The sequence below is a fragment of the Aythya marila genome (assembly GCF_965140915.1).
Source record: "Aythya marila genome assembly, chromosome: 15".
NCBI classification, from domain to species: domain Eukaryota; kingdom Metazoa; phylum Chordata; class Aves; order Anseriformes; family Anatidae; genus Aythya; species Aythya marila.
The window spans coordinates 144,130-169,228 of NC_139056.1; the positions used below are offsets into that span (position 1 = coordinate 144,130).

Consider the following 25,099-nt stretch of genomic DNA (forward strand, 5'->3'; position numbering starts at 1 on the left):
CATGGCACAGCTGAAGTACTAGTCAGAACAATGTGCTGCCCACACACTGTACCGCACTTTCACAAGGTTCTGTCTGAGAGACAGGAGGTGGCAAAGGAGGGAAGGACAGGTTGTCTACTGCTAACAGCAGGAGGGTGGATGGGGATGGTGCTGTATGCAGCCTTCCAACCTGCTGTTCCAGAGCCAAAGGGTGGGAAGGGATTGCACATGTGGATACCATTAAAGAGAAGCAGCACTGCCAGAGCAAAGCCGTCTGCATGCTGAATTAGTACTTTCGCAGCACTGGTGAGCGTGCCATTTGGACTGGGAGAGGAAGGTGTGAAGGTCTTACTGTCAGGAGCTGTGCAATCGGAGTTGTTTGAAGGTTACCAGCAGAGTCAAAAGTTTCTAGCTTCTGCCTTTAATAGCAAATTCTCTTGGCTTTCCAGTGGCTTCCTAACCTATCCTATTCTGCCAGAATTGCCTTCACGTGACAATGGCTACTGGTTTCTGAAAGAGAGACAGCAAATTACTTTTGTGCAGTCATTATCTGCAGATGAGTGTTCAGTTATGTTCTTGTAAAATGAGTAATTGGTTGCATCCTATACAGGCCATTGACTGTCCTTTACCACTTCATCAGCCCACTTCAGCTCTTGGTCTTGGCTGTAAACAGGTTGTGCATGTGCACATGCTCTGTCCTTTGCATTGTGTGGCAAAAGAGTTCTGCCCCGTGTTGCTCATGGGTGTCTGCTTCTTGGAGTAGCTACATATAGGGTTGCATTTGGTTCTGTGTTGAACTGTCCAGTTTGTGCTGGAGGAGGGTAGAAGAGGTGGTGATGTGCCTACTGTGGCTCCCTGCTAGATCTTGTGCATTAATCTTTAATGGCCAGCAGCTGTTTTACAGGAGAATTGAGCTAATTTAGAAGAGATAAGAATGTTGGATGGTTTGTCAGGATAAAAACCTTGATGGACATTGAACATCTTTACATAAAAGGCAAGACTGGAAAAATCCCTATTAAAAGAAATCAGTCTTATGAAATTAGTGTCTTAGGCTGCATAAGAACAAGAGCATTCAGCAACCAAGACCTTAAGGTATTCAGTCAGATGAGAACGACAGCTTCCTATAGGGCCACTATAGTTCCTATAGGAACTGGGGGAACTGTAGTGAATTCCTGTGAAGATAATAAAAAATCCAAGTGGTGTGTATTGCGTAGTCCTAAAAGATCAGTGGAGCCAGCTGCAATACAGACAGTTCTCAAAATAACTAAATGAAATCTATATTACACTTAACCTAATGATATTGTTTAGATAAACTTGATGCACCAGGGGAAATTTTCCGGCATCTAAGAGTTGTGGGCATACTGTTTTTGCTGTTATCTCTTATCTTTCACTCCCTTGTTAAGTAGCATTGGTGTCATACATTCTTGGCATAGCTTTACGGCTTCTGAACAAATTCTTAATCCTCTCTGCACTTAATAGATTTCAAGCTGCAAATTTGATGCTAGGGAATCAGGTCAAATTTGGGATATTCTCCTTGTGTTCATCTATGTCAGTTTTTCCCACTTTAAGTTCTCTGATTAGGCATGTTTTTTTCTCTCCTAATGGTACAGAGTAGGCTACCATGCATAGAAGTTACTTTCTTGAGACAGTTTGGAGAGACAAAAGTAGAGAAAAATGAATAGTGGGAACAACAAATGGAAAAGTTAGTTCTGATTAAAGTAACAGAGTGGCACAGAAAATAATTGGAAATGTCACCTGAAATTAAAAGTTTCACAGTCACTAAGCTGTAAGCAATGAGATCTGGAAAACAGCATACAGATATGATTAACAGCAAAGCCCTCCTGCAAAGAAAGTAAACAACAACAAAAAATGAAGTGCATTATAAAAATACAAACTTAGATGAAATATACAATTCATGAAAGTACACTCTAGAGGTGTATGTATGTAATACCATAGGTTGTATGTGCATATGTGTATACTTCTGTATTTAGTATGTACCATATAGATGTATACAGTAAGTGATAAATGAAGAATGGTTGCCCAGGGAGGTTGTAGGATCTGTGAAAACCTGACTGGGCACAAGTCTGAGCAACCTGTTTCAGCTGACCCTGCTAGAACAGGAAGGTTGGATTAGATGATCTCAAGATCTCAGCTGTTCTGTGATTTCTCTCTCCTTTAAGTTTTAATAGTCCACGGAACATCCAGTATGAATATTCAACTAAAGAATCCATTGTAAGAACACATGATGTTGTAATTAATATATATTTGTATGTATGTTTGTTGTTTTGTTTTTTTTTTAAGACATGATGTCAGCAGAAAGAACAAATTACTTCGTGAGGATTCTTTTGCCTCCCCCCTCCCCCCATAAAATTTGAATGTTGTCTTATCTTGTTATAAGATGAGAGAGCAAAATGAGTAGGTACTGATTTCCCAGTAAGTCTGTCTTTGTCATTGGTACTGCCTGTTCCCACAATCCTAGCATTCCCAGGGCATCAGTCAGTGTCTACAAGGAACAATTTTCAAATATTAAAGCATGTGAAAAGACATACAGGCCAAAACTCAGAGCTCTCTAGGGACTGTGACCTCTTAAATGGAATATATTCTGACATTTTCACAGGCTACATGAAAGAATTCCAGCAGGGTCATTCCATTTGGTAAACTTCTAAACAAACAATCTGTCATTTTAGCTTGATTTATAGATTTTTATTTTAATTGTCTGCTTATTGTGAAGAGATTAAGATGGGAGACATGACCTGTGCCTGACTCAATTTAAGTCATCTGGTATATATGAAAAAAATCCTGTTAGAGAGCTTGGCATTTGACTGATTACAGGAGATATGGAAAGTATGCTTTCTTTTAAAGAGATCTCTTGATCAAACTGATGTATTCTGACTCTTTTTTTCCTGAAATTCCTTGTGGATAACTACATGCATAGCTAGAAATGAATGTTAATTTTAAATTCTACTGTACAATTATTTTAAATTGCTAGAACTAAATCCTAGCTGCCTATGTTATCATTGCAATGTTAGCTTGTGATACAGCCACTACAAGATGGTAAGGTGGTTCAAACAAACTGGTACGTGATGTGCAGAATTTATTACATGAGCCCTTAGCAAATCATAGATGGCATGGTGGGTGACTGAATACTGGCCTTAAAAAGTTATGTATGATATACTTTTATATAGGTATGTAAATTTATGTGCTGTTAAATGTGTATATGTCCAGTTAAAACTGCATATAAATAGTATTTATCTAAAAATAGTTATTTTTATGTATTTTTTACATATATACATTTTTATACATGTATTTATCTAGATGCAGATACATGGGTGCAAAATGGTGGGGAATCTTTCATTTAGACAGTGAACATTACCAAAGTTATTTTTTTTGTCCACTTCAAAATCTCGTGGTAGTGAAACAGCTTAAATGCCTACCTCTGCTCTTATTTATTTATTTATTTATTTATTTGTTTGTTTGTTTGTTTGTCTAGAGTTTAAATTCATCTGTAGTGGGCTTTACATGTGATTGCAGAAGAATGAATTCCATATGATGTGATGACTTGGAATGTACTTTTAAAGCAGTTGTTGCTTAGTTATTTGTTTAACGAGGTTAAAGTTGCACACTGTTAGTGCTTGGCTCACCAGGCTATTGATGTAAAAAGGTACTAGGGCTATGCCGAGTGGCAGGCAGGCAGGCACTGTGGGGAGCCTGGTGTAGCTGCGATGTTTCTTCCTGTACCTTGTGATTTTGGAGAACCTCAAGCAGGCAATTCCTCTTTCTAAATAATGCTTTTTCTATAGGCTGAAGGTTGGCAGAGCACTTGGAAGTCTGTGTTGCAGGAGGATGGGAAGAAACAATACCACTTTCCTTAGATTAAAAGCAAATAAGCGTGTATGAAAACACTATGCAATACATTCTTATTAAATTAGATATTGCTTGGTTTTCATTTAACTGACAGAGATGTTCCATTCTGAAGCCTTTTATTCTTCATTTCACCCACTTATACGCAATATATGCAACTTAAATTGAAATTAAAAGGAGAGGTATTTCTACCCTCCGAATATAACGCAAATTCTAAGAAATATATTTTATATCAAAACAAAAAGCACCTCATGTATCTTTTACTTCAGCTTCCATTTCTGATCCACTGATGTTATTTGTACCCCAGTTTAAACCTGCAGTTGATAGATACAATGCACGTGGCTTATGATTGTCTTTTAGCTGTAAGAGATGGTTGTGTTTTGGTGTTTAATAGAAACCTGTGTTTTAGCCACAGTTTTGTTTCTAGCTCATTGTGGATTTTGTGTGATCCTCAGTGTGATCCAGCTATTTGTACTGCTGAAAATACTTCTTTGGAAACAGGTACTTGTTTAGATCAGAGAGGTTATACGCCCAACGTTTACTTTGGAAATGAGTAGTTCTCTTTCAGATATTACAAAATATTCTGTATTTAAGCAGAAAGATGAGATGAAAATTTAGCTATTTGAAAAGGGGTTTTGTCTATTGAAATGTCAGTACAGAAGAAGATCTGTGTTAGTACTCATTTAGCTTGAAGCTACCTTACTGCTGTTACTGAAATATGAGGATGGTCATTTGAAATGACACTTAAAAACAGTTGATAGTTTCACAACAAGTGGAGGTCCCCAATCTTACCTTCTTTTCCACTCCTTATTTGTTCAGTATATTTCTTTTATTGGCTCCTGTGTACATCCAGTTACAGGATTAGCCAATGCAACTGGTTAATGGCATAATTTCCTAGCAAGAAAATGAATGTGTTTTTGGTTTTGTTTTTTTGGCAGGCCAATTATTTGAATTGGGTTACTGTGAGATTAGACCAGAGCCAGTACAAAGGAGGCGAGAGGATTGTGTGGTTAGAGCTGGGAGTGGAACACAGACAGAGAAGAGGGAGAGGGAGAAATGGAGAGAAGTTGGAAACATCTCCTTTGGCAGTGGCAAAGGTGTAATTTGGCTTTAGAATGAAGCTACGCTTTTCCATTATTCTTGAAAGCTGGGTTACCACTTGCATATAGAACACAATAAATACTCCAAGGAGTAGTCACTTTAGGAGATGACAATGTAATGAAGAATTTTTTTTTTAAATCCATGCCATCTGCAATGATTTAAAAATCAAAAAGGGAAATGAAGGGGGAGTAGCATAGAGCAGTAACAGTTTGTGGTATGTCCATTCTGTAGACTAGCAGTGAGTTGTTTTTAGGACACAATACACTGGTCCTATATGAGTCGTTAGCTCTTTTGTACTCAAGAAGTTGGATATTGTCCTAGGTTATAATAATACAATAATACAAAATAATAAGGTTGAGCTGGACCTGTGGAAATCATCCAATTAGACTCTCCAATGTACATGTACACAAATCAACTTGATGCAAATTAAAACAGTGTGTTTTTTTTTGCTTAAAATACAGCATGTACAGGGAATAGTAGTAGTTCTTCCAAGCAAAACTGCTTCACTTTTTTTTGTTATTGCTCATATGATTCCCTGCGATACAAAGCTATCATGAAGTGTCCAGTTACCTTTTTCCTTCCAGTCATTCTTTCCCCTTCACTCTTTTCTATTGTTAGCAGATTATTCTTCTTTTGCCACCTTTGTGGCAAATTTGCCACTTTAACGTTTGTTCCCTCTAGTCCGCTCAAGCTTTCACAGTTTCTATTGTGCTGTATAAAACACAACACATAAGATGCGTATCCACGTAAGATGTTTTTCAGAGATAATCCATGCGTCTTTGCACTGAATTGTACCATGGAGATTCAGCCTGTGAATCTCTTTTTATTTACTCAGATTTCTTATTTACTTAGCCTCAAGGTTTCTCTATCCCTCTGTAAGCCAGGAATTTTCTGCACTAAATCCATGCCACTTGCAAGCACACAGGAAAAAATTGGTCTAGCTTCATCTGGATGTCTGCCCCTGCACTGACAGCCCCTATACTGACTGTACAACTATAAACATGACTTGCATCTGTACCTGATCTGGGGTTAGACTATAGCCATAGGAATAGATTTTTTTTTAATGTATTGCTGTTGTGTGAATCTGGAGTCTACTGACATCCTCCAAAATGTCTCTCTCTGCAGTTGTGCAGGTTGAGTCTTTCTAATAAAATGAATGGGAAACCACTATCACCTTAATCACTTCTTAAATGTTCTTTGGTATACAGTAGGACTAAATAACATTTGGCAATTTCAAACAGATATATGACATTTCATTTGGTGGTTGTGTTATTCAGTGAATATTTAATAAAACAGCCTAATTATGTTTCATTTTTGTAACTTTTCATTGGTAAGACTAGTAAGTCTGTTTTGTAAGAAACAGCTGATATTGGAAAATAAATACTGACATTAGGAAGAGATAGTGGGTGAATCCTGCATTCTCTGAACTCTGAAATTTACTAGGATTTCAAAAAAAGTATTATTATCAAGTGGCACAGTCCTATATATATATTTATTTCATATTTAATGTGACCTCTTTCAAATAGAACTTCTTTAAATTTGTGGATTCAGTTCATTTGTTCTGCTTATTTTTTTTTCCTCTGCTGTTTGAGGAGGTTCTTCTCTTATACAAGATAACTCTCCTGGAATCTTTAGCAGCTGTGGTATCGATACTTCTTGCTTAACAGATTCTATCGCAAAGTCTTAAAGTGAGAGGTACTCTATTAAAATTGCAGAAGACACTTAAATAGTTCTTCAAATGCTGTTCACCTAGGAAAATTAGTTGTGTTTTTTTTTTTTTTTTTTAAAGACTTTTCTGTCAAACTGTAGATCGGATTGGATTGTTTCTTTTCTTGAGAGCAGTGTGACTCACTCCTCTCAGGTAACATGGTATTACTAAAAATAACAAAACATACTTGTGGTAGAGAAGCAGAAAGACTCCACTTCTGCTTATGAAGTCTGTACTTTGCCATTGAATAAAATTTTAAATCCTGTAGTAAAGTGCCATTCAATATAAATAAAAATTGAAGGAAAGGGCTTTAAATTAAGAGATTTGATTGTCAGCTCAACTGTTTTCCAAGTCAGATTCCAATGGATCTGTGTCCAGCTTTACTTGCAGTAGTAGGGTCTTTCCTTTATTAACCTAATGCAAGAGACATTTTTCAAGTACTGGGCTTGGGTGATAGCACTGTGGAATAAGATAGCACTGCTCTTAAGGAAACCTTTTAGTTTTGGATTGGATGAAAAGTTAATATTTTAATATTAACATATTAATATTAATATTATTTTTAATATTTTAATATTTTTAAAATTCATTTTGTACTCAACTATTACTGAGGGCTAGCATTTTCTTTTTTCCCAAGGCAAAAAAAAGTACTTATTTGCATTCTAGAAAGAAACCTTTAGATTAACTACTGTTATATTTACAACTGCAAAATTGCAGCAGATTTAATTTAAATATTACAATTTAATTAAAATGTGTATAAACACAGAAGTGCTGTGAACAATCTTTAAAATATGCCTAATGATTTAAATCCTAAAAGTAGAATTGAAAGAAAGTCTGTGTACATACTACACTTTTTAACTACTGGACATTAAGATACTTTTGTTTCAATTTTTCTCAGTTTGTAATTTCAGTATTGGAAAATGACAAACTCTTTGTTAATGCAACACTCAGAAAAGATGTGACTGGCAATCTAGTGTAATAATACAAACTGTGTGGAATGTGAAAGATGGCACTTTAACTCCCATACTTCTGTTGCTTTGAAGAGTAAATATGAATAAAGCCGTTAGCTGTTGCATATTTTCCTTTGAAACCAGTATTTTGTGTGCCTGAGAAAGGCATTTATTTGCCTTGCCTCATGGCCACCTTACTCACCATGCCATTGCTAGCCATTTGTCAGCGGCTTTCTTGAATCTTTTTCCTACACTCACTTTTGCATGTAGTATTTTCTTTCCTTTTGTTCACAAAGCAAATTTCCACTAAAATCTTGCATTAAAGCCAATTTACATGTTAAGAATCCACTACAAAAATTTGAAAAGAAAAAAAGTGACCAAAATCTGAACCCTAATTTTATATTTTGCTCAGAATTTATTTTCTGGATATGTGGAGTTTCTCAACAGTAGTTTTGTTTCTTATGCTTAATATTTGGCTGGAGGCAGTGAGGAAGTTCATTTCATTTATGATGAGTTCTTCCATAGTAATTTTTCTTCTTGTGTTTGAGAAAAAATCACTGTGAAAGCAGATGTATGGGAATTGTCTATAATTAGTATATAAGTAAACTGTAATTTAAGCTGATAAATTTTAAACATGCAATCTGCAAACAACAAATCTTTAGGCTGGGAAAGCTGCCTCAAATCATTTATGCTACAGGAATTTTTCTTTTGCCTGTAAGCTCACACCTCTTTCCCATCTGCAGATGGGAGCAGTCCTGGCATTCCTCCTCCCAGCAGCAGGAAGACAGTGAAAGAGAGACTTTCAAGTGGTGCTACTTGTTGTGCAGCTCCACCACAAATGCTTGGGAGTTCACTGTTCAGGCGAAGAACCTTTGCACTCTTCTGTGTTGAATGATGCTAGTCTTGCAGAAAGATCCAAAGAGGCAAAATGATTTTTCTCTAGTCTCCAGTTCTGAAACAGGAGTTTGTTGTTGCATGTAGGTCTGTTCAAATCTGATGCTGTAAGAGCGAAACATGTTTTCTGAGTGGAGATCACCTTCATAATTTCATGCTGAAGGATTTAAAATATAAAGTAAGGATATGGAAAGTCTGTATAATGGTGTTTTTAGGCCAAAGGGAAGGGAAAATACATCTGCTGTAGTTAAGTTTGGCATACTGCGACTATTTAAAATGATGTATAGTTTATTTGCTCTAGGTACGTGAAATGTGAGTTAGTCTTCTGTTCCTGTATGGCTCATGCCAGGTAATTTGAGGGATCCCTTTCTCCAAACCTTCCTGATTGACATTGAAATTGATGACTCGTGTGAGATGAATGTAAAATGCTGGAGGGAATGGCAGATCAGAAGCTGTGCAAGGAAATACTCCTAAAACTGCTGGGAACAATGAGAAGTGTAACTGTAATATAGAAAGAAAAATAATAAAATACTTGTTTTTTTCAATATTTACAAAAAGGAATAGAATCTCTCCTTAGATTGGAAGGAAGCACATGGGAATCATGAATGGCTTTTCCCACTTAGGTCTGCTAGATAAATCTCTGAAACAAGGCTGGAGGTGGCAGGGAGGAGGTTCCTCAACATAATTTTTTCAAATGCTAATAGGCAGCTTTGTTTTCTAATGAAACTTAATAAGTAATGAATGTGCCAGTCAGGCAAAGATCAAATATTTCTACTGCCTGCAGCAGCATGCAGAGCAGCGGGGGAAGGGAGAGAGAGAGTCCTCAGCATTAGTGTTTGTCTTAGGTATCAGCGAATGCTGCTCCTTCAGCAACTGCTGGATTTATTTTTAACTTCTTAACTCATTCTTTGTCAGATGATTGACCAAGCTGCGTATTGAAACATGAATGTGCAGAGGAAGCAAGCATAACTAAAGGAAAAGGGGGAGTGGTTGTCTGAGAAGAGGGGTGGGGATTTGGGAGTTATGCTTCACATGCTTTGTGCCTGGTGTTTGAGGGAGTTACAGGCTCCAAAGCAGACCGAGTGTATTGCAGGTCAACCTCGAAAGTGAAGGATGATGGCTGCTTTTGCCTGTGTGAAGATGCAATTGCTCATTTGCTAGGAGACAGAAACTGGAAGCAGCGTTTGGGGCAGCAGTGTACTGCTTGGTGATTTACTAGTATTTTTTCCTATGCTGGATGTTGCCATTCTAAAGGATTCTCATCATGATTGATAGCTCCAAGAAGCAGAAACAGGGCTTTTCCGAGATTTTACCTGCAGGAGATGTTAAGCCACTGAAGGAGAAGGAATGCCTTGAGGTGAACAGCCAGAAAAGTCTCAAGGAAGGTTAGTCACTTGCTGCTTGGGGACGGGAAATGCAGAAATACTGTGCATATTCAGTTCAAGTATTTGTGGTGTCGTACAGTATGTCAAGAATTATTTTGGTTCATCAAGTTAGGTATTGTTTACCCTCTAAAAGCTAAATTTAGAAATTATCTGAGACTGTTAAAATAATGATGGTAATAGCTTGATAGAAATTGTATGAAGAAAAATGAGTGATTACTCTCTTTAGAGTAAAATGTAGTGTTAAATTCATGAAGGACTCTGAAATTTTCTGTAACTATTGCACAAAATGCTTCAAAATGGCACTGTTGAAATAAATACAATGAAACAATGATCATAAAATATAACACTACTAAAAATAAAACCCCACAAGCCGTTAGTTTTAGACATGTATTGCTGTCTTATTGTCAGCACTGCACTGCTTTTTTCAGCTACTGTCTTTTGTAGAATACCCTCCTCCCCCTGACACATTTGATTTGAGCCTGCTTTCCAGATACCTGCTTATCAAATTAATTTATATCTCCTTATATGATGGCTTTTAGGTTGTGCATGAAATTGACATTGTCCACAAGCATTAGTTTGCAAAATGTCAATAGTTCGAGGATACTTGGAGCTTTCTTTAAAGCTGCGAAACGTACATTTACAGTATTTGCTAGGCTGTGGCAGTACTACTGCTGAGACATGGAAGTTTTCTCATTCCTTCTAGCTCGAGGTATTTATCTAGCTGGCCTGTGTTAAGGGGGAGAGGGAAGAGACCTCTGGAGGTCAGCTGCCAGCCCTGCAGAGGACACTGTTAGCTGGTGCATGTTAACATACCAGGCTCTTTGCAGATCAAAACTCAAACTCCAACTTTGTAATGAGCCAAAACCAAGCTGTATTTTGTAGCAGACAAAATTCCTTCACCCCTTTTCCATGAGTCTGCCTTGGCTTTTGTTCCAGATATCATTGGGTTGTCTGGTGATGCAGAGACTTTTTCCTTGTTCTTGTGACGAGACTGCTTTCCCCTCCTATCCCTGCTACACAGGATGCCTTTCTCAGAATTTCAGTGCGGGGTTTGTTTTTTTTTTCATAATTTGGAAATTAATAACAATTAAGATAGTGAAAAGATACCGTGTATTCCTTACAGAACTTAGTAACTGACAGTTTGTTTAAACAGGAAAAAAAAAAACGCATTACTTAGCTACAGCACTGATGCATGCAACTGTGTCTGAGAGCAGAACAGTTCTGCTTCCCTTACAAGCACAAAGGTACTGCCTGAAAGACAGTGATTGAGAGAAAGGGCCAACAGTGGCTTCTTTTTCATGGTGGATGCCTTGTTGACCCCAAGCAGGTTCACTCAAACCTGCTGCTGATACCTCTGAAGCTGTGTGGGGCAGCAGGAACAAAGAAAGGCAAGGAAGTTTGGAGAGGGACAGAGGAATAAGCATACAATTCTGGAAAAAAAAATGCTAACAAATGCAAACTACCAAGACAAAAGGGGAGAAATAAGTAAAATAAAAAACTCACTAGCATAATGGGTAGTGTAGGTGGGCTAATAAGTAACCACATTAATTTTTGTCTTCAGTCTTTTTTGAGTATGTCAGTTACATAGCAAGTGGCTAAAAGAATATGCATTACAATAATGATGGTCTGTCAGAGTAGGAAAAAACCTACAATTAGGGGATACTCGTACAGTCTAAATTCATGACTGTTCTGGAGTTTATCCAGTGCATAAAAAAATGTGATTGTTTTCCACCATCACTATTTTTGCTTCATTTTCTCTATTTTAGTACATATTTGCTGCTTTCACTTTTCGCGAGTGAGTATTCCTAATTCTTTTATCTTTCCTGAATTTTGCAACCTAATAATTAAAATAATGAACCTCTTTTTGAGAGTATGAATGGACTACAGGATCTCCTCTTCCAGCTCTTCTTTCTACAGCTAAGCAAAACCAAGCATTTCCTTTATTGTAGAATGAATTATTGAAGGCATAGCAAATGTGACTGGTTTTAAACACGAAACGCTAAAGCAGACCTTAACCTTTTCAGTTTATAATATACACATGTAGTTCAGGTATTCTGCAGATTTAGAAAAATTCAATTGCAGTTAATTTTAATAAATTATTTAAAAAACCAGCATAAATAGTTTTAAAACACTTCTCATTTTACAGAATATATTAAATTAGCTCATGGTGGGATTCTTCCTCTTCTTCTTTAATTCTTTCTCTCTTTTTTTTTAAATTTCTCTCTCTTTTTCTTTAATTCAAATTAAGATGTGACTGTTTTTAGCAAAGTGGCACCTGAATCATCATCCGTTTCTTGTTCTGAAACAACAATACATACAAATACCATCTGTATGGTTAAAATTTTAATAACAAAAGAAATTTGGGGAGGAGCCCTGGATGAAATATGTAGAGGTTTATGTAATTCAGAAGGTGGCATAACCTTTGCTTCCTAATCTATTTTGCACAGATATGATAAATATAAAAATCCTGAGATTATAGTTTGCTTATTTCAGCAATTAGTATTGTTAGGTGCAGCCCTTTTTTTGCTTGGTATTTCTTTACAGGGAAGAAGAGTTTTGGTGGAAACACAAATCCCAACTCTGACTTTAGCAAATAAATACTAAATGCATTGGAAGGTGACATTAGAAGGATTATTTTTTTTCTTTGCTTATGCTAATGACCTCTCTCTCTCTCTCTCTCTCTCTCTCTCTCTCTCTCTTCCCCCCCCCCAACTCTCTCCCTTTCCCTCTCCCTTAAAGTATCTGATAGCATTGGAAGAAATCCTCCTACTTATTTCACTTTCTTGTAAAAAAAAAAAAAAAAAAAAAAAAAAGATAAAAATAGAAAATCTTATATATTGTCTGTTTCTGTGAAAACAGAATTTCTTAACAAGATTTTCTTAATTTCTTAATGAGATTTTCTTAATAAGATTTCTTATTTCAAAATTACCTTTTGCATGAGCAAGGAATAAAAAATACTTTCTCTGTAAGGCTTACTATACAATGATAGCTAAACAACTCTTTTAGAAATTCCTAAAGCATTGACTTCTAATCTTAAGTGAGCAGACATAATATTTAGAAATTTCAGGTGAAAAGCTTTGGATGAAATCAGGACATCTTTGTGCATATGGTTAGTAAGAAAGAGGTAGTCATCAACAATGTGTCTATTAGGAATACGTTTTGGCTTCAGATTAGGTTTCTAACTGAGGAGTGAAGTGAATGTTGGCAATTTTACCTTGTACCCTGAATTGTTTTGATACAGAGATTGCTGAGCTCATGCAAGAGCGTATGACCATGCAGGAAAATTTTTGAAGAGACTATAAAATTGATGAAACAAATCAGTATGGTCCTATCTTTCATATATTAATCTGAGTTTCAGAGTTACTAGTAACCTGCAGGTTACTGTAAGGAAAAAAACTAACCAGGAAGTATTTTTTTTTTCCACCTTAAGGCAGAATTTATTTCATGTATTTGTATTCCTTTTTCATTTTACGGCCTTAGGAGGAACTGGAGACTGGTAAGTGCTAGAAACAGGATACAGGGTAGAATGAGTGAAGCACAGGGACTTCTCAGGTGCTTGCTGGAAATGTCTTTATGCTATCTGGTTAATAGATTACCACATTTAGGTAGGAGTGGTTTCTTCCCTTCCTCCCATGCAAACAAATCAATATTGAATGAGAATTGTTTTTTAACAGATTTCCTGCTATTGATGTTGCGTATTGGTGGTAGGTACTCTTGACCTTTACCGCTCTCCTGCGGTAGCATGTAATACTTAAGGATTTTGCTGGTTGTTTGTTTGTTTGTTTGTTTTGTTTTTGTTTTGTTTTGTTTTGTTTTTTTTAAAAAAAAGCTTTTTTGAGGTGTTTTGTCCTCGCTCATCACTGGCATTCTATCAGATGTATTTCTCAAGACACAGATGAGTAAAGTGCTGAAAAAATAGTATGTGTGTTGACTTAGTAAAGGAGGCAAATATCCTGATCCTGTAAGGCTGTATTGAAATTCTTAACTTTTTCTACCGTAAACAGTCTCTTTGATGACAATGGGAGAGTTGTCTTACAAGTAAATCAGTGCTTATTACACTTTTTTTTTCCTTCAGTATAACACTTGAACAGACAATAAGTAGATGGTAGTACTATTATAATAGATACATGCTTAAATACTTTAATAAACCAAGGTCACAATGTATTAGTTTGATTTTGTATCTAATCTATATACAATTAGAGGATATGAGGGATAACCAGGAATTGTAAGGAGTCTTGCTATGGCAATTCCAGTCATGCCAAGACTTCTTAAAGCTTTCACAGAATTTAGGCCTAAAACTGCTGCTGCCAAAAGTGGGCATAGTCTCATCCATCCCTGCCAGCTTCTTCCTTATGTTGGTATTGGTATTAGTGACTATGCAACCTGGAAGCGAGCTGGATCAGTGAGTAGGTATCACTGAAGACTTTATTTCTGCAGTCTTAGTTTTCAGCCAGATTGCACTGACCTGGTAGCCTGCTCCTTTGCCAGTACTGATGCAAGAGGAACAGCTGTGGTTGGAGAGAGGAAGAGACCATTCATTGTCTTTTCATCAGCATTCTGGTCTTAGATCACATTAAGATATGAAACCACACTCTGAAACCACTGTCTGTGTTGTTGCTGTGCTGGAGGATTTTTGCTTTCCTTTCACAACGCATCCAACAACGCTTCTATACACCTCAGCCTTTTTAATGCGATGTTCTTTTTAATGTAGTGACTTTGCTGTCACTGGAAGCGATCTGAGTCATCCACAGAGCAGGCACCCACAGATGATGTTGTCTACATAGCAGAGTTGACATAATGCCATAGCATACATCTCAGTTTGCGATCGGGCACTTAAGTGTAAACCCACCTTCTTCATTGTTTTTAAATTGATGTGTAATCTTGTGACCTGGATGATCTGCTTGGGTATGTGTTTTGTTTCCTGGCCCTTCTGTGCCTCGGAAGAGCCTGGAAAATGGAGGTAGTACCTTCTCTCAAGAGGGCTTGCCTGGAAATAATCTGTCATTATTCAATGTAATATGCTCCAAACTACCACAGAGCAAGTCTGTACTAGATGTAGAATTTGAACCCAACTTTCATGAGTCCCTTGACAGTACATTTCTTGGCTGACAGAAGCATTGGAGGAAATGTCAAATAATTTTTAAAAAAATAAAATAATAATAAAATAAAATCAGAAGACTAAACTAATCAGAGGAATATTGCAGATTTAGAATATGTACTTATTGTTAATATACTGAATATATGCAATTTTACACAGTTCTTGAAATGAAAGCTTCAGTTTATTTAGACTTTCTACCCAAGGTGGTAGTGATTTTTTTTCATTTTTGAAGAATTGTGAAAATACAGGTTTTACTTTTTAGATCAATCTATCTATCTATATTCATCCCATCAGACCTTCCAGTAATTTGTTTGGAGGCTTTTGCATGTTTTGACTTGTTTCTAAGCAACATATTACATGGCAATAAGATATGATACAGATTGTTCTGTTTCCTAGTCATTTAAGCTTCTCAACTGATGATAATAAGTTATGCTTCATATTTTTGTTTTAAATGTTAACTTTACATCTAGCTATCTTTCCCATCTAGCTTTTTGTTTTCTACTTTCAGTCTGATAATGTTAGTTCTAGAAACAGTTATTTGTACAATATAACTGGCTCACAGACAAAGCTTAAATCATTGCTATATAGTTTAAAGATTTGGAGGTCCAGAATCCCTCCAGAACTCTGATGAGATTATCTGAAATGGCCCTCAGTAGTCTCACTGCTATAATTTATATGCTGAAATGAACTATGACTGAGTAACTGCTTAAAATGAGTATGAACAAGAGACAGTTTTACTTTTCTTAAATTATGTCTTTATGTATAAAGATACAGTCTTAGCAGAAATTCACATAAAAAATAATAGAAAAAATACATTAAAATATGAAAGAATGAGTAAGTTTTTTTTTTTTGTAAAAATAACCAGAAGAGACTTTTTTTTTTAAAGGTTACTTTGGCATACAAGAGGATTCTAAAGGTTTTTGAACCTGAATAGCATATCCACAGTTTTAGGTAGTGTCAGATTTCCTTGAATTATTTATTTAAAATTATTGAACATTATCATCTTCAGGCTGGTGGGAGGTGAGTACAAAAAAATTAATGTATTTTATATACAATTTTAATGCATATGTGTATAATACTGTACTTAGAATCACTTCCAACAAATTACAGGTAGTAAATATTTTCATAGCTTTTCCCTCATCTTCCTTCATTCTTTGACATGCCATACAAATGAAAGGAACACTACATAATCAAATTTTTGGGTTTGGACACATACAAAATGAGTAATACTTGGTGCAAACTAGTTACCATATTTTGAACCTTCCTTGGATGTGCACACTGTGTAACTTTTCTTTATTTTACTTAGTGTATAAAACATTCAGTTTATTACATTTTCAGTTTTATTCACAGAACAATTAACATTAGTTGAAAAGTTTAACTTTGTCTCAATGAAGCATTTAATGAGTTATTTAATATAAACTTAGCACAGCACCATATAGAGTTCAGGGAGAAACATTTATGATTTAGGAGAATGCAAAACATTTGCCTCTGCAAAATTAACTTAGAGTAAATTACATTCAGTTTAGAAAATGCCATGTAAACTTTAAAGTGTAAGCAGATGCTGTTTGGGGTTGCAATGTTAACAACTGAAAGAGGTATGTAGTTAAGTAGTTGATGCTTGATTTTAGCAATTCTGTAATCTGTTGTGAGGTCAGTCCATAATTTTAATACAAATCTAATGCTTTGATTGCTTGTGTAGTCCACCTGCCATCTGATAAAATACTCTCTCCTACGGTACTGCCACCCTGCCACTCCTATACTTGTATTAATCTTACAGTCCTGGTGCCAAATAACTAATTATAAATAACTTTTGATTGAGGATTGTATTTTACAATATGCACAATACAATAGATAGAATTATCTTCTGCAGCAGTCCTTCACTGCAACTAGAACGTCTGTTGTTAATATCTATTGCTCTGTGCTTCAAGCCCAACATGTTAGAGACTTTGGTTGCCTAAAAGCTGTTCTAAGTTGGCAAAAAGAAATCGAGGCTTTCTGTGTAACAGACTTTAATTTAAAGGAAACGGCCCAGTTTCCAGCACTGTCTGTTTCCATGGCAGCCAGCCTAGCAGCCTGCACTGGAGTTCCTACCGCTCTTGGAAATTTCCAAGGGAGTATACAGGAATGTTGGGGATGGCATTCTCCTGTTTTCACTTGCAGTTTTAAGGACTTAAATAGCTCATATCAGCTGCATTTTAACTTTGAAAGAAATAATGAGTTGATTGCATAAAGAACATTTTTGAGAAGTCAGTACATGATTTTTCTTCTTGCTGTCATTTGAAAGAACTGTACACTGTCTAATGAACACCTCAGTGATTTGGTCTTTCATCTCTAATTGTTAAATGTCAACAATTATTTTAATGCTTTCATAGTACCTCTGTAAAAAAGACAATTTAAATTTGATTAGAAATTAATGGGATACATAATTGTGTTAGATGTGGAATTAGAGCTAGAATTAGTGCACACAGTATGAGTTCTGGTATTTTTTCAAGACAAGAAGCAGTGGTGAAAGCTTGCCAGTCAGTGTAGATAGCGTTGTTCCTGCTGTACATCTATCAATTTATTTTTGGCCTCTACATTCCAGTGCTTGTGATTATATAATACTACTTTGAGACACCTTTACTATAGGATACAAATTAGAGATTTGTAACAAAGTGGTGGCTGCAAATCATATGCAAACTTTGCTCTTTAGTAATACACTTAATTTTCACTTATTCTGCTGTTCACACTGAGTAAAATCTGACTGGACTATTCTAAATTTCTTACCTTTCAAAGGATCTTTTACAGAACAGGATGTATACTTAAGTGCCTATTTACTTTGGCTTTCTTGCATTCAAACCAGCATAGCAAGGTGTTGAGGATCTGCTTGGTTTGCCCCTTCAGGCCTTAGTGTTTGTGAACTTGAAGAGTAGTCAGTGTTTGAAAGTAGAGGCCGTTAACTTGGTAAAATTTACTACAGTATGAAAATATGTTTTAAGATAAGACTTCTCCTTTTCGTACTGTCCTCTCCATTCCCATGCGTATAGAACCAGTGGTTCTCTGGTATGCTAATGTGGGAAGAAATGGTAAGAGTTGGGAGCACCAGCCTCTGGCACTCACGGTTTTTCAGATCGTGAAAAACTTATGGCTCCCGTGAAGTCAGAAGACTTCTACTGACTTTGTGAATCAGATAACCTGGTCTCCTTACTCTGAGGAAGGATTATGCATCATCTTTCTGTCATTAAGTAATAAACTATGTAAGTTTGAATTTTATTTGAAGTGCCCAGAGAAAACATACAGACATTTTGGAATCTCTTGGCTTGGTGCCAAACTGTTAAACTTGAAATCATACACTGACTTGAAAATAAAACAAAATGCCCTCCTTTCCCTGACAAAACAGGAGTTTGGCTGACCTCTGTGTGCATGGTTTTTATTCAGAAGCAGTTTGAAGACGATTCTGTAGCGTGGCAGTGGTGTGAAAGGACGTTCCTGCCAGATAAAGTGCAAAATATTTGTTCTGTCTTTTAGCAACTATATTTGCTCAGTGGTGTTAACATAGCCCTTCTTATGCATTTTAAAAATGAGGAATGGTATTACTGAGGTTTGCAGCATATTAACATATTTAAACCTTTGTCAATTCTGGGCCTTTATTTTGGAGATCTGTCTATGATTTTAGATGTTATGTAGGTAACTGATTTTAAAAGTATGAAAGTGAGAAGCAATCAATCAGGCAACAAGCTGAATGGGTGCAGCCAGATAAGAACAATTTGTTAAATACTATGTTTGAGTAAGAAGCACTCCAGGGGGACTTTGTTTTATAATACCTTGTGTCTTTTGAATTCTCCCTTCCCCAGATGTCGCTGTTTTGTCTGTAAATGCTTATTAAAAATAATAATAAATTGAACAAAAAATACAGTATAATAACTTTGTCTAATGCCTCAATAGGTTTTACATTATTTGGAAACTCTGTTCTCTTGTCTCAACCATCTTTGTTAGATTTACCTTGTTATGTGCTACTGATTGTTATAGAAATCCTTTGCTGTATGGATTTCTATGTCTCTATATAGTAAACAAGGTCTGTATTAGATTTAATTACATTAGATATAAACCAACCTGCAATCTATTGTATAGAGAGTTTCTCACTGAAATACATCAGCAATTCTTTGCCAAAACTGCCAAGCTGAGCTCCATTCTCACATCTTTCATTCATCTTTGAATATAATTTCATCACATTTTCCTTATTAAAAACTTGTGATTTAGTTTACACGACTGTCTTTTTCCATACCATTCTGGCTGTTATTTCAGCTGCTTTGTGGGTTCCCATTTCCTTTATAGCTTTTCACAAACTTCATTCTTAGTTCCCTTCCTTTATACCTATTACAGGCTCATCTCCATTAGAACGATACTAGTCTGTCTAAAGTGTGTGTCTGCTCAGTTGTAGGGCTCAGTCTGTCTAACTACAATGACAGTATAAAGGTCATTACTGCCTGTACCATGACCATCTGCTTTGGCACTCAGACCTAAGTCAAATATCCTCTTTGACGGGACTTTTGTCTAGATGTAATTATTTAACTCTTGTAAAGATACTGCAATTTCTTCCTTAGAAACATCTCTGCTTCCTGACTTCTGTCTCCCTGTGGCTAAAGTTATTTTAATTCCTTACATCTTACTGATGTATAAATACTAGCTTTTTTTCCTGGTTTACTTGCTTTGGAAAAGTAAAATTTTTTTTCAGCTTTTCAATTCTTAAAAAGATACATTTTTTCATTCACAGTGAATTTCTATTTAGAAACATTTCGTTCTTTAGTAACACATTTAGTTATTCAATATTTAAACAACAACAAAAATCTGACACCAAACTTCTTTTTCCTTCTTAAGTTTTGAGTTGATTGCAAAAGCAAACATCTAGTTTTCATCCAACTTTGTTTCTGTTGAACCTCCTTGCTCCAATCAAGTCAAAATATTCAATGATTATCTTCCAATGCTATCTTTGAGTCATCTTTTCTTCAGTATTCTGCCCGCATTGCTTCCCTATTAGTCATGCTACAGGCTGTCATCTCTTGTCTATGTAATACATACATTCCTGATATTTATTTAGTGAGTGAGTAACATCAATTTTGAGAGCTTTCAAAATCCACAGTTGTTATAACTGGTCCAGATACACATGGGACAATTTCAAAAACATATGTGATGTCCAGTGTAGGTTAACAGGCATGCAAGTAGTATTATCAGAAACCATAAATATTTGTTACACGTTTCTGCCAAAAAATGCTAGAACTTAACATCTATGCACATACAGTTTATGTGCAGCTACATACCTACAGCTTTTCTCATCCTTCTGCTATAGTACACTACATACTATCTCCTAAGACATTGTTGAGGATATAGATCACTTCTCACTATTTCTGCAAAGCTTAAGTCAAATACCTGATCATAATTGAAGCCACAAACCATAGATACAGTACATTCGTAAATTATGTAGCAGGATTTCCCATCATTTACATTTGGAGCAAATTAAAGAACTGGATGAAATCAGGTGGAAAATAAGAGATGAGCTACACACATTCTTAGTGTTATTTTTTGCTGAGTAGATTTACTTTGTCCTTTCTCCATTTCCTGTGTGAATGCTGCCAATCATAGCCATGGCCAAGCTACATTAATTTCAAGAACTGACAAATTCCATCAGCCACAAATACAAATAACTCATCCACTGGGTATGTCTTTGCTGTGTTGATGCTTCTGTGGTGTAGGGCTGTGTGCAGTAGCATGTAAGAGGGAGTCTGAACCTTTCCTTGTTGCTGACTCCCACCATGCAGAAAGCAGAAACAGGAAGCTGCAGGAACTGCAGCACACTTAACAAGTCACAACAGCCCACAGCAGTGGGCTTACAGCTTTCTAAGTGTGTTCCTCCTTGACAATGTACCAGTGCTGCCATGTGGTACCTTCCTATAGCTTGCATGTTCCTAGTGCTGGCTTAAAATAGCACTTTGACGCAGAGACTTTGGTATGTTGTGGGATTTTTTGATTTTTTTTTTCCAGAGAAATCTCAGCAGCTGAATGCACCTCAGGCAAACTTTTAAAAATGTGTTTCAAAGGAATACAAGGAAGTATGTATTAGAAGCACTGGAGTCGTTAATTAGCTTAATTGTATTGGCAGTCTGCAGTGTGAGGCCTTTTCAACTTGCTAGTGAAAAATTGAAATGCAATAATTGCTAAATGCTGAGATGGTAGGATGTGTTTAGACTGTGCAATGGAATCACGTGACCTAGTGGTAATGCAGTGTTAGTGCAGTAGAATGCCAAATAGAAATCTGATCCTTTTCATATGAAAGATGGAAAAGCATTAGTCTGAGGTTCATGTTGATATCTGGATCTGGGGCAGGCAGGTCTAGGATTAATAAATAAAAACAAAATGCTGATAAATCTCCACTCCATTCTATGCAATTTAACAGTTAAATGAATTTCTTAGGGAAAAAAAAATACTGTCAAGCTAAGTAAAATGCATTCTACATACCACAAATGCATTTTTTTTTCTTAATAAATGACTTTCCTATTATGTATTGGTGGGTGACTCACATCAATGATAGTATTCCCATGCTAGTTGTAATTCTGCTTGCATTTGCTACTTGACTCACTGCATTGTAGGTAATGAATTCTTCAAAGAAATACTAGTTGATTTACTTGCTGTGTCTGATGAGGTGTATCAGCTCCACCCTGAACACAACTTATGGTAGAGGAGATAATTTTGCGTGAAGACCTTGAGCCTGCAATAAAGAAGCATGTGTTTCAAAATACCTTGTAACTAGCTAGGTAAAAGGTTTGATAGATGATCTGGGTTTGTAGTATGTTTAGTGTTCCAGGAAAGCTAAATCTAAGTATGGTGTACATCTGGACTAAATACAGCTGCATAGCATTGAATGGGATTTCTGCCCAGAGCAGGACATGCTTTTCAGCCCTTTTCACTGCTTCATAGTATAAGAGAAAGCATGGCCATGAGCAAAGAAAGAAGAAACTCAGGTTTTAGTTTACTCAAGACCACAAATACTGGGTCTGAAATACAGAAGTCTTGGCATGCTGGTTATAAATTGTCTCGCCTTATTTGCATAGGTAAAACTTATTTAAGGTTTTAAAGGGATTGCCCATCTAGTCTTAAGACTAGCTCTCAGTTTCAAGCAGGAGAATCAAAACTGGAGTGTTTTGTTTTTGTTTTCCCGTAAATACTACAACTGCTAGTGGATTTCTCAGTGCTTTGTGATAACGCAGTATGAAAATGCTAGAGAAGTAGCCCAGGGGATAGAAGTGTGACATTACAACATTACACTGCATGCTTAAAATGCATTTCCAACTAAAATGTGCATTTCTTGCAGTTTTCTCTAATAATGTGATAAGATGTACATTAATAATGTGCTAATAATGTACGTTATTTTTCTTAATTCACATGTACTTGTATAAACTTTGTGGACCTCTAAAATTGAGTGTACAGCTGCATAAGAATGTTTGCACATGATTATACCCTGTTTTTTTGGAGTCAGATTATACTTTTCTGAAGAAAAAAACAAAACAAAACACACAAACAGCTTTCTGCAGAAAGATGTGAAGAAAGATGCTGCCAAGCCCAACCTAAGAAGCAGTCCTGGAAGGAGTGTGTTACCAGCACCATTTGAGTGCTTCAGTTGGTTCAAGACTACAGGCAGCACAAGTTTGCTTCTCCTAATAAAAGACACTATGTAAAGAGGTCACAATTTACGTGGAGCCATGTGAATTAAGGAATACCAAAAATAAATCAATCTATCTATTATAAAATAATTCTGCATTTAACTTCTTATAGCTTTTTAATATTACTTGGAAAATACAAAACCTTAAAGCAGGTATTTCTAAGTTTCCATGGGAATGCAGGAAATTTTGAATAATTTTGAATAACTTTCCATCAATTTACTTTCTACTGCTGTTGCTTTCATGTTCTCTCATTTCTGTCCTTTGCAATTCTTGTGTAACAACATTGTGAACTCTGAACATGACTGCCATGGCGCAGCCCTGAAATGTTTGTATTTAAATTCTCAATGTTTGAGTCACATAAGAAAATAATGCCCTTGTTTTCAGGATTTACCTTGCTATTCCTGGTAGTAGCGCTTAAGGCAGAGGAATATCCTTCCTGTACTGCAGAACAGGAAATAAGCTGGTTCCTTTCAAATTCTGAAAACAATGAAGTTTGTCCTTAGCCTAATTTTTAGAAATTACATTCATTTTGATGTTCTGGACAACGCATTAGTTTGTTTTGCTTCCTTGTGAAATACAATGGAAACAGCATGTCATAATCATACATCCATAATAAATTATCAAGGCAACACTTGAGAATGTAAATGTTGCGTATTCCATGTATTTTTTTCTTGACCAAGCATCTTGTACTGTCTCTTGAACAAGAGATGAAATTTCACATTAGGGTAACAGCTATACATGAAGTCCTGTGTAAATCAATACAAACACAAGGGGAAGTGAACAGTAGAGAAAACAAACTTTTTTTGGGGGGGAAGATTTACAACAAAATGCTCTAGTTTTGGAAAGTGTGGGGCCTTTATGTCTAAGCAATATCATAGAATGGTTTGAGTTGGAAGGGACCTTAAAGGTTGTTTAATTCTAACCCCCCTGCCATGGGCAGGGACACCTTCCCCAGCCCAGGCTGCCCAAATCCCATCCAGCCTGGCCTTGGGCACTGCCAGGGATGGGGCACCCCTGGCTCCTCTGGGCAGCCTGGGCCAGGGCCTCAGCACCCTCATTTTAAAGAACTTTTTCTTTATATCTCACCTAAACCTACCCTCTTTAAGTTTAAAGCCCCTTGTCCTATCTCTACAACCCCTGACACAGAGTCCCTCCCCAGCTTTCCTGCAGCCCCCTTTAGGCACTGGCAGGCCGCTTTGAGGTCTTCCTGGAGCTTTCTGTTCTCCAGGCTGAACAAGCCCAACTCCCTCAGTGTGCCTTCACTTTGATCATTTTTGTGGCACTCTTCTGAACGCATTCTACTCATCATTTACCACAGCAATGGCTTGCTTAAAGTGTTGTGAGGCATTATTCACTTCAATAGCCCTATAGAATGAGTGGTGTTAATTTAGGCCCTTGTTGAGTCTTTTTTTTTTTTTTTTTTTTTTTTTAGTGAATGTACAGAACTTGGAAATAGCTTTAGTTATACATGGGTATTGTGGCAGATTCAAGTACACAACAAAGAAACAAAATGTTTTAAACTTTTCAGTGGTTCACGTGCACAGAAATGCCTAATTTGGGCCTGTCAGATGCGAGACTGTTCATCTCAAACTGTGTTTGTCTCTGAAGCAGGGATAATTAAAGGCAGAATAAACAATGCCCCAAGTAATAGTTGGTAATATCCTGGAGAAGGCTACTGAGGTGCAGTAGCTGGAAGGGCTCAGTTTGCACTCCTGTTATTTCTGTGTTCAGTTAGGAGTAGCTCTTCCTATTTGCGTATCTAAAAATAGGTATTGTCAGACTCAAAAAATGCACTGCATGTTACTAACTTCTGATGATGTTGCCAGTATAAAGAGGAAAAGAAGAGGAAGAATATTTTTAACAAAAGTAATCTTTCAGATTTAATGATCTTTGACTGAAAATTTTTGTCTTCTAGATTATGGTGTGGTTTTCACCCTAAATAGTTGGAATTATATAGCTTAAGGGGAGACACTAATCGGCAAAGTCTCAGTCTGTTTCCCTTTCCTGTCTGTGGCGTGTACAATTCATAATTATTTACACTAAGAGGCTTTAACCAGACTTGTTTTGAATAAGGTACAACATGAAGTGGCACTTCATATAAGCCTTAACCCTAGGATTTGTATTCTCTAAAAGCAAAACACAGTATAATAGTTTCTAAGATTATGTCTATGACTGGATATGTTATTTTTTTTTTTTTAATTTTTTTTAATGGGCAGCTTTTAGGACTTAACATTTTAAATGTTGAAATTCATGCTATCTACTGAACTAAAAGTCTGGATCAGTTTAGATCCATTTGTCTCATTTCAAACGTTTAAAATTGTTTCAACTGGTTGAACTAAGTTTTGGGCCACTCCTGCCCTTCCCCACAGTTTTTGTGTGGTTCTTGGTCTAGTATTTAATGTGTATTGTGTTGGTCATACTTAGAGTATGTT

General features: G+C 36.4%; 1 protein-coding gene across 11 annotated transcripts in view; it reads left to right on the plus strand.

Moving 5' to 3' along the window:
• MRTFB (myocardin related transcription factor B) overlaps nucleotides 1-25,099 on the plus strand; it is an 88,715-nt gene that overhangs the window by 27,947 nt on the left and 35,669 nt on the right. The window contains exon 1 of one of the 11 annotated variants that reach the window (XM_082772559.1): nucleotides 9,538-9,875. The exons of the other annotated variants lie outside the window; for them this stretch is intronic. Coding sequence (XP_082628685.1) covers nucleotides 9,755-9,875 — 121 coding nt within the window. The 5' untranslated portion in view covers nucleotides 9,538-9,754. Of the gene's footprint in view, nucleotides 1-9,537; nucleotides 9,876-25,099 lie in introns of those variants that run through there. 11 annotated transcript variants of the gene reach the window in all.